At 38.2% G+C, this 13,819-nt stretch overlaps 1 protein-coding gene across 5 annotated transcripts in view; it reads right to left on the bottom strand.

Moving 5' to 3' along the window:
* Positions 1-3,813: 3,813 nt before the first annotated feature.
* Lrrc40 (leucine rich repeat containing 40) overlaps positions 3,814-13,819 on the bottom strand; it is a 43,814-nt gene continuing 33,808 nt past the window's right edge. For 3 of the 5 annotated variants that reach the window (XM_036190674.1, XM_036190679.1, XM_036190677.1), the window contains exons 11-15: positions 11,106-11,213; positions 9,148-9,258; positions 7,723-7,800; positions 6,803-6,988; positions 3,814-4,760 (exon numbers count right to left, since the gene is read on the bottom strand). In XM_036190674.1, the coding sequence (XP_036046567.1) occupies positions 4,655-4,760; positions 6,803-6,988; positions 7,723-7,800; positions 9,148-9,258; positions 11,106-11,213 (589 nt within the window). In that variant the 3' untranslated portion in view covers positions 3,814-4,654. The remainder of the gene's footprint in view (positions 4,761-6,802; positions 6,989-7,722; positions 7,801-9,147; positions 9,259-11,105; positions 11,214-13,819) is intronic. The other 2 variants (XM_036190675.1, XM_036190676.1) reach the window with 2 other exon arrangements.

Genomic DNA, 13,819 nt, shown 5'->3' with positions numbered 1-13,819 from the left:
TGCATGTTGCCTGTTTACCTACACAGTTCATACAGGAGCTAAAAAGCTTAACTTATCAGGGATGGAACTAGGTTTTACAGAGTTCCTTTAACCAAACAAACTTGCTACTTTCTCATTTCTTCCTGCATCTGCCTTGGGACTTATAACTGCTAAGTCATTCTGGTCATTTTCATTGATGTCATCAGATGAGAAACACTTTCTTAAATCCCAAAGGCTTAAACAGCAATGTAGAAATCAACTCCCTATCATTTTCCCAATCTAATTCCTCACTCTTTGTTATATTTTTCATTTTCCTGCATCAGTTCCCATGGTAACAAGTCTGTTGGCAGAGAAAGTGCAACTCTTAGCTTTCAGCACAATGTAAAATCCTTTTTAGGTAAGTGCCACATAAACAAGCAAAGACTGGAGTCCTCTTGCTAATGACAACATTTTTGTACCTCTTATATTTATTTACTTTCCATCCTGTCCTTAAGTAAGGCTCTCATGAGGCCATCCAGGCAATCACATTTTCAAGGACTTAACTTTTGAGTTCCTGTGGCTTCCCTTTTCCAAATGTCAATAAGGCAAATGCATCCATCAGGCTGCACAGAAAAGCAACTTTCAATCAATTCCTATAAAAAATGCCCTCAGTATATCTGAAGAAATAATCTGTCCTGAACTGAGCCTTAAATCAGGGTCTAATGCCAACATAATAAAAGGCATTTAAGCAGATTTCTTCCCAGTAAATAAATGCAGAAGCCAAGTTCTAAGCTCTTGAAAAGAAGTGAAGACTCAGGTGTGAAAAGCAGCCGTGGTCCTGGCAGCTGTCTGCACACAGGGGAGCTTCAGTGAGACAACTCACTACCAAGTATGAAAAGGCAAGCAACTGTATTAGACTTGGTGAAGTTCTTACACCTGCGATCCCAGCAGTGAGGGACTAAGGCAGAAGCATTACAAGTTTGAGGCCAGTCTGGGCTACAGAGTAAGATCTTGCAAGGGCTGGGGATGCAGGTCCTAGGTCCAATTCCTAGCACCTAAAAAAAAAAAAAAATCTACTGAAGCAAAGGAAATGGAGTGTAGAGATGGAGAAAGGGGAGAGGAGTTTGCAGAAAGCCCAACCCCAAGATCAAATGTTTTAAATTTCAGGTTCCCCTGTGGCTTGGCACTGGCAGGCCCAACTACTGCCTCAGTGCCCAGGAAGCAACAGGGCTGTCAGAAGCTGAACAGAATAACCTAAATATGTGCAGATTTTTTAAATAAAGAAAATGAATTAATTCAGGGGAATGAAAATAGATATTAAATAAAATGTGGTTATCTCAACTATAGTTAGAAAAACAATCAAATGTAAATGATCTCTTTCTTGCTTAATCTATGAGACACTTAAGCACTAAGTTAGCTGCTTATATTGTATAAATGTATTTTTGGCTGTTCAAAGGTTATTTTCCTATATTAAAAAGTTTCTTATATTAAAACCTTTTATTGTAACTCAGGTTTTGTGTCTCTTAGACACACATTTTTCTTTGCTAGTTTGTTTTGCACAGCTGGAGTCTGAGGTTGGATGATGCCTGGGTATGACAGGTCAGCTGATTAGACTAAGGAAAGCACTTGACACGTGGGCAAACCACATGGTTTTTCATAGCTTTCCATTCCTCTACTAAAAAATAGTTTGCCGGGAATCTTACATGATTTTGTGTTTTTGAAAGTCTCTGGAAAAACCAAGACGAATCTCTCAGGCAGATAGAGAATTTCCTGTATTTGCCCAAATGTACTGTTTAAATAAATATTACTTTCAATACTCATTTTTCCACTCCGAGGGCACTTACTAGTCTCAGGACAAGGAAAGGACATCTGGCTTAGATCAGGATAGCTGAGTGCTGGTTTACTCTTAGGAAGCTGTTATGCTTTGATGACAGCATCAATGGACTGCGACAAATGTTTTGTATTTCTGCTCTGATTATTAGACATTTCCTTTGCTTCCCTCCTTGAAAGAGCAAGCCTTACTATGATGTCTGTTTGAAGTAAAGAAAAAGGTAACTGACAGGCAAACAACACAACTTTTGTTGGAAGAGGCAATCAAGTTCTTTTTGCACTTAGTGAATGGAAGGGACTGAAGGAGGCTTGAGAATGTAACACTATTTACATATGGAGGGAAGAACACTCCCCAGGGCTAGCAGGAAGCCAGAGGCAGATCTATTGAACATGAAAACGGTAAGGCCATTGCAAGGTCACTACAGGTTACTACAAGAACCAGAATTTTCTTTTTTACTAGCAGCCACCAAGGACACCCCACACTCAGCTGTGTATGAAAAACTATGAACTGTGGTCTCATTCTTTTCAGGAAAGAAATAATAAGCATCAGAACAGTGATTCTGATGGAAGACAGTGGTGGACTTCCAAGAGGTTTGCAAAGAATTATACAAACTATACAAACACACTGCAGACTGTTTTTTAAATATTCATAAAATTTATTTTTCATTTTCAAAGTTATTTGATCAATGATTTTTGCCCTTAGTAATTTGTGGGAGATAAATCTATTTCTTTATTCTGTTAGTTCTAATGTTTCATGTGTCAAACACACATATATTCCTGAGATCATATAAGCCAGTTAGTTAAATATTTCACTCTCATAAATGGTATAAGAGAGATTCCTAAGTGGTGATGTGGCTTCGGGTCTCTAGACCAATACTCTCTGATGGGATCCAGCTTCACTGCACAAGTGCAGTGCCCAGGTAACACATCCAACAGTAACCAGGGCTCCTCCATCAGAGCTTAACCTGGGACCTCATTCCTAAAACTGTTCTAGCTGACAACAGGCAGGTGAAGTGCTCCTTCTGTCCATCCTTCGCTGTCTATGTGGACATTTTGATGTGTGTCAGTGAACTGACATTCTACACGCTGTATATAATTGCATGCATTTCACTGCAGTCTATGGAGACTCCCTTTGTAGAGCTTTTACGAAGAACCAAGAAGCCAAGGCAGTTTAGCAAATGAGGCTCAATATTTATAAACTGGGGCCTTTTCTGTCTCTTTGCTAGCCTAGGTGGCTCTATACAAACTGGGTGGGAGGGGCAGCAAACACCTCACACATCACATTTAGATTTTCTACTTGGGTGTACTCTAGCCAATTCAAAATAAATTGCTTACTTTAATAACAAAGTTTACCATTTTATATAAAAAAAATTAAACCATGATATGTTTAAATTGAAATGGCTGTATTGTAATTAATATTTTGAGATAATTGTGATTTTGAGCTTAAAATTATATATAAAAGTTGTCATTTTTGTATGTGTTAAAAAATGTACCATGCTTAACAGTACTTTTTAGTTGAACTACATATTGATGTAAATAAAACTGAATGAAGAAGAAATACTAATTTACTAACATAGATTGTGAATGTACTTCATGGTTTTTTGCCATATGAGACCATAACAACCTTGAAAGCTGTTTAATTTAATGTGCAAAGTTCCACTAACCTGTATTTCAACTTTGACAAGCCAGTGACTTTGCAAGTGTGATCTGTACTCTACAGCTGTGTCTTATGCTCTAACACTATGGGTTAAGGGTAGGGTGTAGTCTGGAAGCATCAGCAGATGCGCTTTGTACAGATAATAGCGCTGTGTGGTGTATAGCAGAGCCATTTTTAGGTTCTGTTGTACTCAAATTTTTCAGTATTTAAAAAAGTGTTTTGAATAACATAAAAGTCTCTTTATTGTATAAATAATAAAACATCACCTTATTACATGGTGTCTGGTTTACTATGGAAGCAGATTCTGAGCTAAGGAGCTGTGACATGGAAAAGGCGTGTTTCTTTTTAAAACAAAAACACTGTACTAATATCTTTAAAAATGTAACTTTTATTATGAACATGAAGCATGTATCTTTATTAGCACTGACTTTTCCAAACATCAACAGCCTCAATCACCTGCAAGTTCTCTACCTCTGCCCGCTGACACATGCTACTACTGAACTGGCTTCTTGACACAATCATATGGTGAGCGAGGATGCCTCATAAACCTGCTTTTGATAATTTCCATGTAAACAACAATGTTTATATTTGGTTTTTATTAAATCAAGCTTGCTTATAACTAATTAATTCCCTTCTAGAAATTACTGTAAAACTGCCAATCTAACTTTAATCAGGCTGTAAGCAGATTTTAGAATCACAGTGTTGAAAATAGGAAGAAGTACCAGGTCAGAACAAAGGACACCCACACCTATATGAAGTTTAAAAGAATTAAAAGTCACAACCAAAACCCTAAACATAAACATGCATTGACACTGACCACACAGCAAGTCCTATCCTGGGCAATGAAAAGTCTCATTTTCTTTTAAATACCAAAGAATAATACTTAATAAAAATTTGCTGACTTACACCTAATACACCTAGCTCAGTTCACATTATATGGAAAATAAAAAGAAACCAGGAGGAACTCAGATCTAAAGATGGTTGCCTTATCATTAGGAAGTAATAAATTTCATGAAATAAAAAGTTCTTGCAATGTCATAAGGGAGGAGTTTGCAAATATTTAAGATGTGTTGCAGTTAACATCATTATGAATGTTCACAGCACTTCACAAACTGTAAACACTTAGTGGGAGTGAATATAGTGACACCTGGAATACAGCAGTCATTGGAGGCTGACTCTGTCCTGTCCAGAATAAGATGCCAGCTGTACTCAGGCAGGAATTCGATCTCTCAAATACTCTAGCACAGCAGCTGTGCCTTTCATTAATATGGCTGCTCGAGGAACTCGGAATGGATTTCCATCTAACAGTAGTGTTCTAAACGAAAGAAACAAGAAAATTAAGCATTTCCTATTAGTGACTCTCTTTTCATGAAATAAAACTATCGTTTGCAACTTTTTAATGTGTATTTCTCCTTATGTATCTCTTATCAATCCAAGCTAGAATTATGACAATATCCAACAGCACAGGGTGACTGTCACATGAAAGGCACATTATAGTTTACATTTATTAACTCTGTTGGTTTTGTTTTAACAGACTTATGGTATAAGTATCGTTAATATTTCTATTTTAAAGACAGGGAAATACAAATCTGGAAAAGACAAAGATGTGTCTAGAATAAACAGCTGCTAAATGGTGGAGCTGTGATTTGAACTTACTGGTTAGTCTCCTCTTGATTTTACATGACCACACACTAAATAATAAAATAGATTTAAGCCAATGAATGAGCAAAGTGACAAGGATCCATGCCAAGGACACTGCAGTCACAGCTCACTCTACACCCCACAAGGGCCTTCCACACATGTCTGCCCTCCCTTCCCAGACAAGAGGGACACACACAGAGTGTGTGTTTGGAAATAAGACTCAATTTACAAGTTAAGGGCAGATTCTGTTGTTTCTTTATGGAATTAATGAAATGGCTTCAATCAAAAGACTTTAATAACCTAAGTTTTTATGTAAACAAAAATCAAAGGGCTCACACAGCATTATAAGGTTCATCTACATTTCTTCAAATATTTCCATGTTACTTGGGAATTCTTCTAAATACTTAACTTTCTTAGCTTCTGGGAAAAAAAAGAATTGCAGTTGATTTTCATAGTGGCTAGGTTCTATATCTGCAAATCTACCCACGCCAAATCTATCTAGTACCTCAAAATACTAGATTTGCAGCTATACCCAGAATTAGAAAAAATTGATGCCAGTCAAGGGTGTGAGTCCTGTGAAGTCCGATAGGGCATCTGCAATCACACTGCAATCAAGCATCCTTCCTGGGGCCCACTCAGTGACTGAAAATTCTTGTACTTTTGGTTTATGATTTTACTGTTCAAAATGTTCCAAATAGCCAGGGGTGATAGTCCACACTTATAACTCTAGCTCTTAGGAAACCAAGGTAGGCAAGTATGGAGCTCAAGTGTAGCATGAGCAACACAGTGAGACTCTTCTGTTTCAAAAACTAAAATTAAAAAAAACTAAGATAAATAAATTAAACAGCCTCCACATGTAGTTCTAAAATGCTGTTTAGTTTCTAAGAGTACAAATGTACCTATAGAAAAACATGCTAAATTTCTTTCAGGCATAAATTATAGTGGCATATTCATAAAGTAGTAATAAATTAAGGTGTTACATACTGATGGGATTCATAACTACAGCAAACACTGAGGCTTGTTTTACAAATACAAGTCACTATATTTGTTTCCAACAATTCACTAGAAATGAGGTACCAGGGCTACCCCAGTGAGGTGAACAGCCAAAAAAATAATAAGCTGCTTTCAAGAAGGAAGCAGGTTTCAGCTGGCATCTCAACACCCCCGCCCCACCACCTTCTATTTGCTTAACCAGCATTTAATTAGGTGCTTAGAATAGTTGAAGCTTTAGGTCAACTCATTTTTGGATTTAAAAAAGTAGAACAGATGGACCCCTAAGCACAGTGGGATTAATTCTGTGTGGAGAAGAGGAATGCTTCAAAGAGGAGACCAAACTGGTCACTGTTGAGAGCAGAGAAAGGGCTGAGATAGAAGCAAGTGAGGACAGAAACCACAGGAGCCGAGGGTAACGCTCTGCAATCTGGCCTAAGAAACCCTTAGCAGGCTAAGGAGGGTCAGATCTTCCTGAATTCTGCCTCAGTGCAGTTCTGGATGAGTATATACCACACTATATATGCATATATACTATGAGAAATAGTATATTTATACATATATGGTGTTATAAAAAGCCAGAAAATGTCTGGTGAAATTGAAAAGAAAAATTAGGTGTTTGGTTAACTATTACTGTTACAAGGTATTAAGACTGTTACTTCAATTTCCTGTAAGGAAAAAAAGCAATCAACAAATCAATTGGAAGCCCTCCAGAAGGGAAGTTACCTTAGCTGCACACAGTTCCCAAGCTCTGGAGGAATTTGCAGGAGGTCGTTGTTTTGAAGGTCCAGAGTGCTCAGGTTTTCCATCAGCTTCATCTTCTGAGGGTCCACAGAGCCAACCTGATTGTTGCTGATCAGAACTGCTTCTAATGTGGGGATATGATATAGAACTGCAGGCAACACTTTGAACCTATTAAGATACAAACAGAACACCTCTGTAATGTGGTAGAGGTTAAATTTCTCTTAAAAATCAATGATCTTAAGTGTGGTTTAAGTCCTATATTCAACTTTTCCAGAAAATAAGAAACTAATTTTGGAATACATATTCAGCAGACATAAAAGGTACTATTGATTGTAAAATTCAAACAAAATCTGAGGCTAAGTCCCCCACTCATGGGTGTGACATCTCTCTAAAGGTCTCTAAAGGCCATCCTCAGGAGCATGCTCTTTCTTAATTTACTTTTATTTATCATTAATCACTTCTAACTAAGTAAAATGCAAGGGCTTTGTTTTTGTTTTTGTTGTTGTTTTAACTTTGCCCAAGCCTTCTGGACAAAGGCACCCTGAGTTCTTTCAAAGACGACTGGCTGTCACAAGACACTGGCTTCACTGTCCAAAGCAAGCTGTCAGATGCCAGAGACAGGTGCTCTTGGCTAACATCCGTTTTCAATGTTTACTTCAGGGCATCTCAAAAGCTCTTCATGCTTCCCCTACAACAACCACAATCAGATGTCTATATTCCTTCTAGACTGGGTTTCTCGGAGTAGTAGAAGGAATAACAACAACTACAACCAGCTCAGCATCAATCATGATAATTCTAAGCAACAATACATTTAAGTAGAATGAAAGGAAAATAAAATCTGCTAGCAAGATACAGTAAAAATAAAGGTTTCTTATTTAGCTGGCTCCCAGATGTTTTCTTACCTGTTAAAGGAAAGATTGATTGATTGTAGTTTTGTCAGTGATGACATCTCTTCAGGCAAAGAACTTAAAAAATTATTCCTAAATTGGAAATCAAAACAAGATTTTAAAACTCAAAAACTTTTACAAGTTTAAATCCCAGGAGGAATAAAAAAACTCGGCTGGGCGGTGGTGGTGCACGCCTTTAATCCCAGCACTCGGGAGGCAGAGGCAGGCGGATCTCTGTGAGTTTGAGGCCAGTCTGGTCTCCAAAGCGAGTTCCAGGAAAGGCGCAAAACTACACAGAGAAACCCTGTCTTGAAAAAACAAAACAAAACAAAAACAAAAAACAACAACAACAAAAACAACAACAAAACAAAACAAAACACTCAAGTGTGTTTGTCAATTCTTACTAATCTGATCATCTTAGAGATGCCCCTAAGAAGTGTGGCTCAGTGTGTGAGGAACAGATGTCACTCTCCTGCATCCTTCTTCTCCTGCATCTATCTTCCTTTTACTGTCAGTAGAAGCTGTGCTGTACAGCCCACAGATGTCCTACTTTTTCTTCCAGTCTTTCTGCTGTCAGACATGAAAGCAGACTAATCCTTTAGTAGAGACTTCAAGATAGTTACCAAGAGAGACATATACACAGAAACATGGGACAAAATAGCAACAACAACAACAAAACCCAGACAGCAGCCATAGGGACTTCCCTTCCCTCTGTTCCATCAGCTTTTAGATTCTGACACCTCAGAGCAGAAAAAGCGCCACACTTAGTGCAGGCAGATCCTCCTCCCTCAACTATACTTCATGCCAACTAAAAGTACTCCTGCAACAACAGGAAGCAGTAGAAAAAGTGCAGGCAATAGAAACACAGTTTACAACAGACACGATGTTAAGACCCAAAGACAAATGCTTTGTAACCCTGAGACACCTGGTGTTACTCTATGAGCTGTCAGCTTCTCACTGCATTTGTTTAAATCAAGCTTGCTATGATTCCCAGAGAGTATAAGGCAGGCTCTATCTCTGCTCCAGTCAGGGCTCTTCTGCTTGGCTTCTGTCTATTTAAAGTCCCAGTGGGAAGTAAGCAGGTTCCTCAAGGGCCTTGTGTAACTGTACAGCGGCAGAGGGGAATGCTGGTCTGGAATACGTTATCTACTTCAGGAACAAAAAGCAGGAAGTGTTTTCCACATATTAACTGTCATTTCACTTAGGCATGAATTTAAAGAATATGTTGATTAAAAATATTTTAGATAATTTTTATCTCATTATCTAAGTTACTTACAATGACAGACTGGTTAAAATACCTAAGTAACTTAATTTTGTATTTCCCCTAATAGAGTTAGTACACTGAAGACCAGGTTCCATACTCACCAATGAAAATACAATATAAAAACTCAAACATTAATCATAACTTTTAAGGTGTCAAGTAACAGCATTGTCAAGTACCTTAAATCTAAAAATGTCAATTTCTGAAACAAGCATAACTCTTGGGATACAAAAGAAAGCTTGTTAAAACTGAGGTTGACATCTGATACCATCTCCTTCAGCTCAATAATCCTGAAACAAAAACAATTTTACATGTTAGTACTAATTCAAAACTGAAACAATCATAGGAGAAAGAACAACATCCCTTCTGCTTGCCATGACTTTTAAGATCTCGGGTTCCTCAAAAAAACTTCAGAGACTGGTTGTGTAACAAAACTAAAAATTAAAAAACAAACAAAAACCTTACTTGATCAGTCCAACGCTTCAATCTGACAGTAAATGGATAGTGAAGTTTAATTTTAAAAACACCACTAATTATGTATTTAACCTAATTATGACACAAAAGAGAAAAATCAGACCTAGGTGGCTACTATACTATTTTATTCTGGCTGTGAACACAATTCATAAAATGTACTTAGACACTAATAATACATCATTTTAGACAGCACAACATACTACTTACATGTTGGCAATCCTTTAGAAGACCTGACTTTGATTCCCAGTACCCACGTGGTGGCCCACAACCATCTGTCATTCCAGTTTCAAAGCATCCAACACCCTCTTCTGTCCTCCACAGGCACCAGACATTCAAGTGATTCCAGGCAAAACACCCATACATATAAAATAATATTTTTTAATCTGACATATTCACTTTTTAATAATATTTGTTATGTGAATGATCATTAAATACAATTGTGGTCACACCCCTCAACACAGTAATTTTTCTGGAAATGTAGCTTAAAGAAACAGTATGTTTTATTTACTGGTATAAGTAAGTAACCTAGTACATAGCTAAGTTAGACTTTAAAAGCATTACTTATGAAACAGGGAAATAAAAAAAAAGAAATTGGGAAATACATATAATAAATAAAGCATTCAAAGAACAAATACACATAAAATTCCAAATAGCTTAAAATAAATGTCACTTTGTTAATATCCGTATCAGTGATAAGACTGCATACGTCTTTCCATTTCATCCAGTATTTTATGAATATTCATTATGAATTATAAATTTCAAAGCTAAGAGAGAGAAAGTGAATTAGAAGCACTCTAGAGCAAAGTACTCTTTGCTGTCTTCTTTGGTTTTTCTAAGCTGCTTTTTAAAAAATGGCACATCTCAGGTAAGAGAATAGCAGACTGTACAAGAACTAGACTGGAATAAAATAGGAAGTAAACCCTAAGTAAGCGACTAGAGTGAAGCCAGGAGCATCTCTTTCAGCTCTCCACCTTTATTTCGTTAGCTAGTAAAGTATGGTGTTACTTAGTAAACACATGGGCACTTAAGGAAACACAGACAGAAAAAGACAAAACAAAAGCAAACAGATGATGCTGAAAAGGCTGATGTAGCAAAAAAACTGAATGACTTTTATAAAACTGCCCAGATTTTCATATGTTTAAAAGGGCAAACTATAAAATGTGTCTTATTTACAAAGAAAACTAGGGATGTGGGTCTTGAAGCAAGATAGCCCACTACAAAAGGGGAACTGTCCATCTTCTACTTCATTTTATTGAAGAGCTGGAAGAATATCCGATTTGTCTCAGTTACACCTGGTGTGTTTGGACAGACCTGGGTCACACTGGTTAACAGAGAAACAGCACACACAGCTGCACTGCTGGGCTCCAAGTGAAACCAATCCTCCCGGCTGTGGGCCGAGTACTGGGTGGTCTCGCATGAATCTCCCTGTCGTACTTCATTATACAAGAATATTAATTTTAGAGTTAGTGATTCTAACACCCATTTCTCAAGTTTACCGCATAAAGTAGGGAGTTTTAAGACCCTGTGCATCTCACAGAGCAGTGGAACCACAGTTTGCAGCCCCCTCTAACATTAACAGTTTAGGAAACTGATACCCACTTTCAAAGATGCAACTGACAAAAACAAGGCCAACCTAAACAGTGCATCATCAGGAGATCCCTACCTTTGTGGAATCTCACACAGTTGATTCTTACTGAAGTTGACAGAAGTGATGATATTGCTTTTTGTGGCATCAAATATGTCATCAGGAATCAAGGCTGCTTGTTTATCACTAAGTAAAAAGTGGTCAAAAAATACATTAGCAATCCAAAAAATATGTAATCACTATTCCCTATTTCTAAAGGCCTTTACAGATTTTACCAAAATGTTTAAGGTAGCTGATGAAGTTCTGTGAGGGCAGTATGCTCTGCTCATGCTCAGTCACATGTACAAAAACAGATGCACTTTGAAAATTCAGAAACTTAAGAGAATACATGGTCCATTTCTTTACCTGTGATTGGAGCTAAATCTGATTTTAAAACCAAGCTTTCCTTAAAAGTTTGTTAAGATCTGTCAACTTCAATGATTGGAGGATAACAAGTACAACACTATACTAAATTAGTTTCATGTAATCATCTGCATGCCTTCTTGTTCTTCTAGTGTGTGGTAGGAGACACAGTAGAAGACAGGCTGAACTAATTATTCATTCTGTCACACTGATGAGCTTTGCAGTTTGATCCTGCTCTGGGATTAGAATCTGAAAAGTAGCCTTTGATATTTATGCCACAGCTTGTGCAAATATAAATATAAATATATATATAACAATGCCATATGATTAGAGGAATACAGAATAGGTACAGGGGGACTCAACCTCTGTTAGTAGTTGCTACACACACTAAAGGGTGGAGTAAGAATAATGTGAATGGAGATCTTCACTGTTGAGAGGGTGAGGAGCCCCAGGACAGCTTATAGATTCTTTAAAGAATAGTTATTGGAGCTCCTGTCTGCCCCGGAACTCCAATCTGGACCAGAGGTGAGTGCCTGGGGTTATAGCCAGAGAGTCAGCTGCCCCTGGGTCCCACCGCTGGACACAGCCCATCCCGGGAGGACCTGACAACCTTGGCCCCAGTTTCTGGCCAATCGGCGGGCCCTATAGGAAGGCTCCCCTTTTCCAAGACTGCAGCAGACACTGCAGTCTCCACACCCTGCCCCCACACCCATCTGTTGGAGACCCCAGCCACTTCCTGAGAATCAGAGACCACCCCTAGCTTCCATCCTACCCTGGAACTCTCATCTGGACCAGAGACCAGAGGAACTCCCATCTGGACAAGAGGAGCTCCCATCTGGACAAAATAAGGAGACCCCAGGGACTTCCAGAGACTCAGAGTCCAGCCCCCCAGCTCCTACCCGGCCAGCACTCTCATCTGCACCAGAGTTCCCATCTGGCCCAGAGCTTCCATCTGGACCAGAGAGAGGTTCCCTAAATCTGTCAGCTCTCTCTGGACCAAGTTCACTGATAAGACCAAGAAACAACACAAGAGGAGATGGGCAGACGACAAGGCAGAAATACATACAACAAAATAAAGAGCAATACAGCATCACCAGAACCTAGCCCTTCTCCAACAGTTAGACCTGAACATCACGGAATGGAACAAGAAGAAAACAACCTTATAAGTAACATCATGAAGAGGCTAGAGCCTTATATAGAAGAAATCAAAAATAAAGTAGAGGAACAGACAAACAAAAAATGGGAAAAACGGTATAAAAAACTACAGGAAAGGACAATTAAAGCAGAAGAAAACAATAAGTCCTTGAAAGAAAATCATGAAAAAGCAAGGGAAACAGTGCAAGACCTGAAGAGGGAAATAGAAAAAATGAAGAAGACACTAGCAGAAGGAATGCTGGAAATAGAAAATCTGAGTAAACAAACAGGACCTTCAGAGGCAAGTATAACCAACAGAATGCAAGAGATGGAAGAGAGGATCTCTGGTGTTGAAGATACGGTAGAAGAAATAGATTATTCAGTCAAAGAAAACACTAAAACCAACAAAGTCATGACCCAAAATGTCCAAGAAATTTGGGACACCATGAAAAGACCAAACCTATGAATAATAGGGATAGAGGAAGGAGAATACCAACTCAAAGGCACAGAAAAAATAGTTAACAAGATCATAGAAAAAAAAAAACTTTCCCAACTTAAAGAAGGAAATGCCTATGAAGATACAAGAAGCCTAGAGAACACCAAACAGACTAGAACACCCAAAAAAGTCCCCTTGCCACATAATAATTAAACAACTAAATGTACGGAATAAAGAAAGAATATTAAGGGCAGCAAAGGAAAAAGGCCAAGTGACTTATAAAGGCAAACCCATCAGAATAACACCCGATTTCTCAATGGAGACTTTGAAAGCCAGAAAGACCTGGACAGATATAATGCAGACACTAAGAGACCATGGATGCCAGCCTAGACTAATATACCCAGCAAAACTTTCAATCATCATAGATGGAGTGAACAAGACCTTCCAAGACAAAACCAGATTTAAACAATACTTATCCACAAACCCAGCCCTACAGAAAGCACTAGAAGGAAAATTCCAACCTAACGAAGGCAGATACACCCATGAAAACACAGGCAATAGATAACACCACAGCAGTAAACCCCAAAGAAGAGAAATACACACACACTACCACCAAAAAATAAAAATAACAACAGGAACAAACAATCACTGGTCATTAATATCAATGGACTTAACTCACCTATAAAAAGACACAGACTAACAGAATGGATATGAAAACAGGACTCATCTTTCTGCTGCATACAAGAAACACACCTCAAATTCAAAGACAGACACCTCCTAAGAATAAAAGGCTGGGAAAAGAATTTCCAATCAAATGGTC

This window comes from Onychomys torridus, chromosome 6 (assembly GCF_903995425.1).
Source record: "Onychomys torridus chromosome 6, mOncTor1.1, whole genome shotgun sequence".
Lineage (NCBI taxonomy): Eukaryota > Metazoa > Chordata > Mammalia > Rodentia > Cricetidae > Onychomys > Onychomys torridus.
This window is presented reverse-complemented; position numbering and strand designations above follow the sequence as displayed.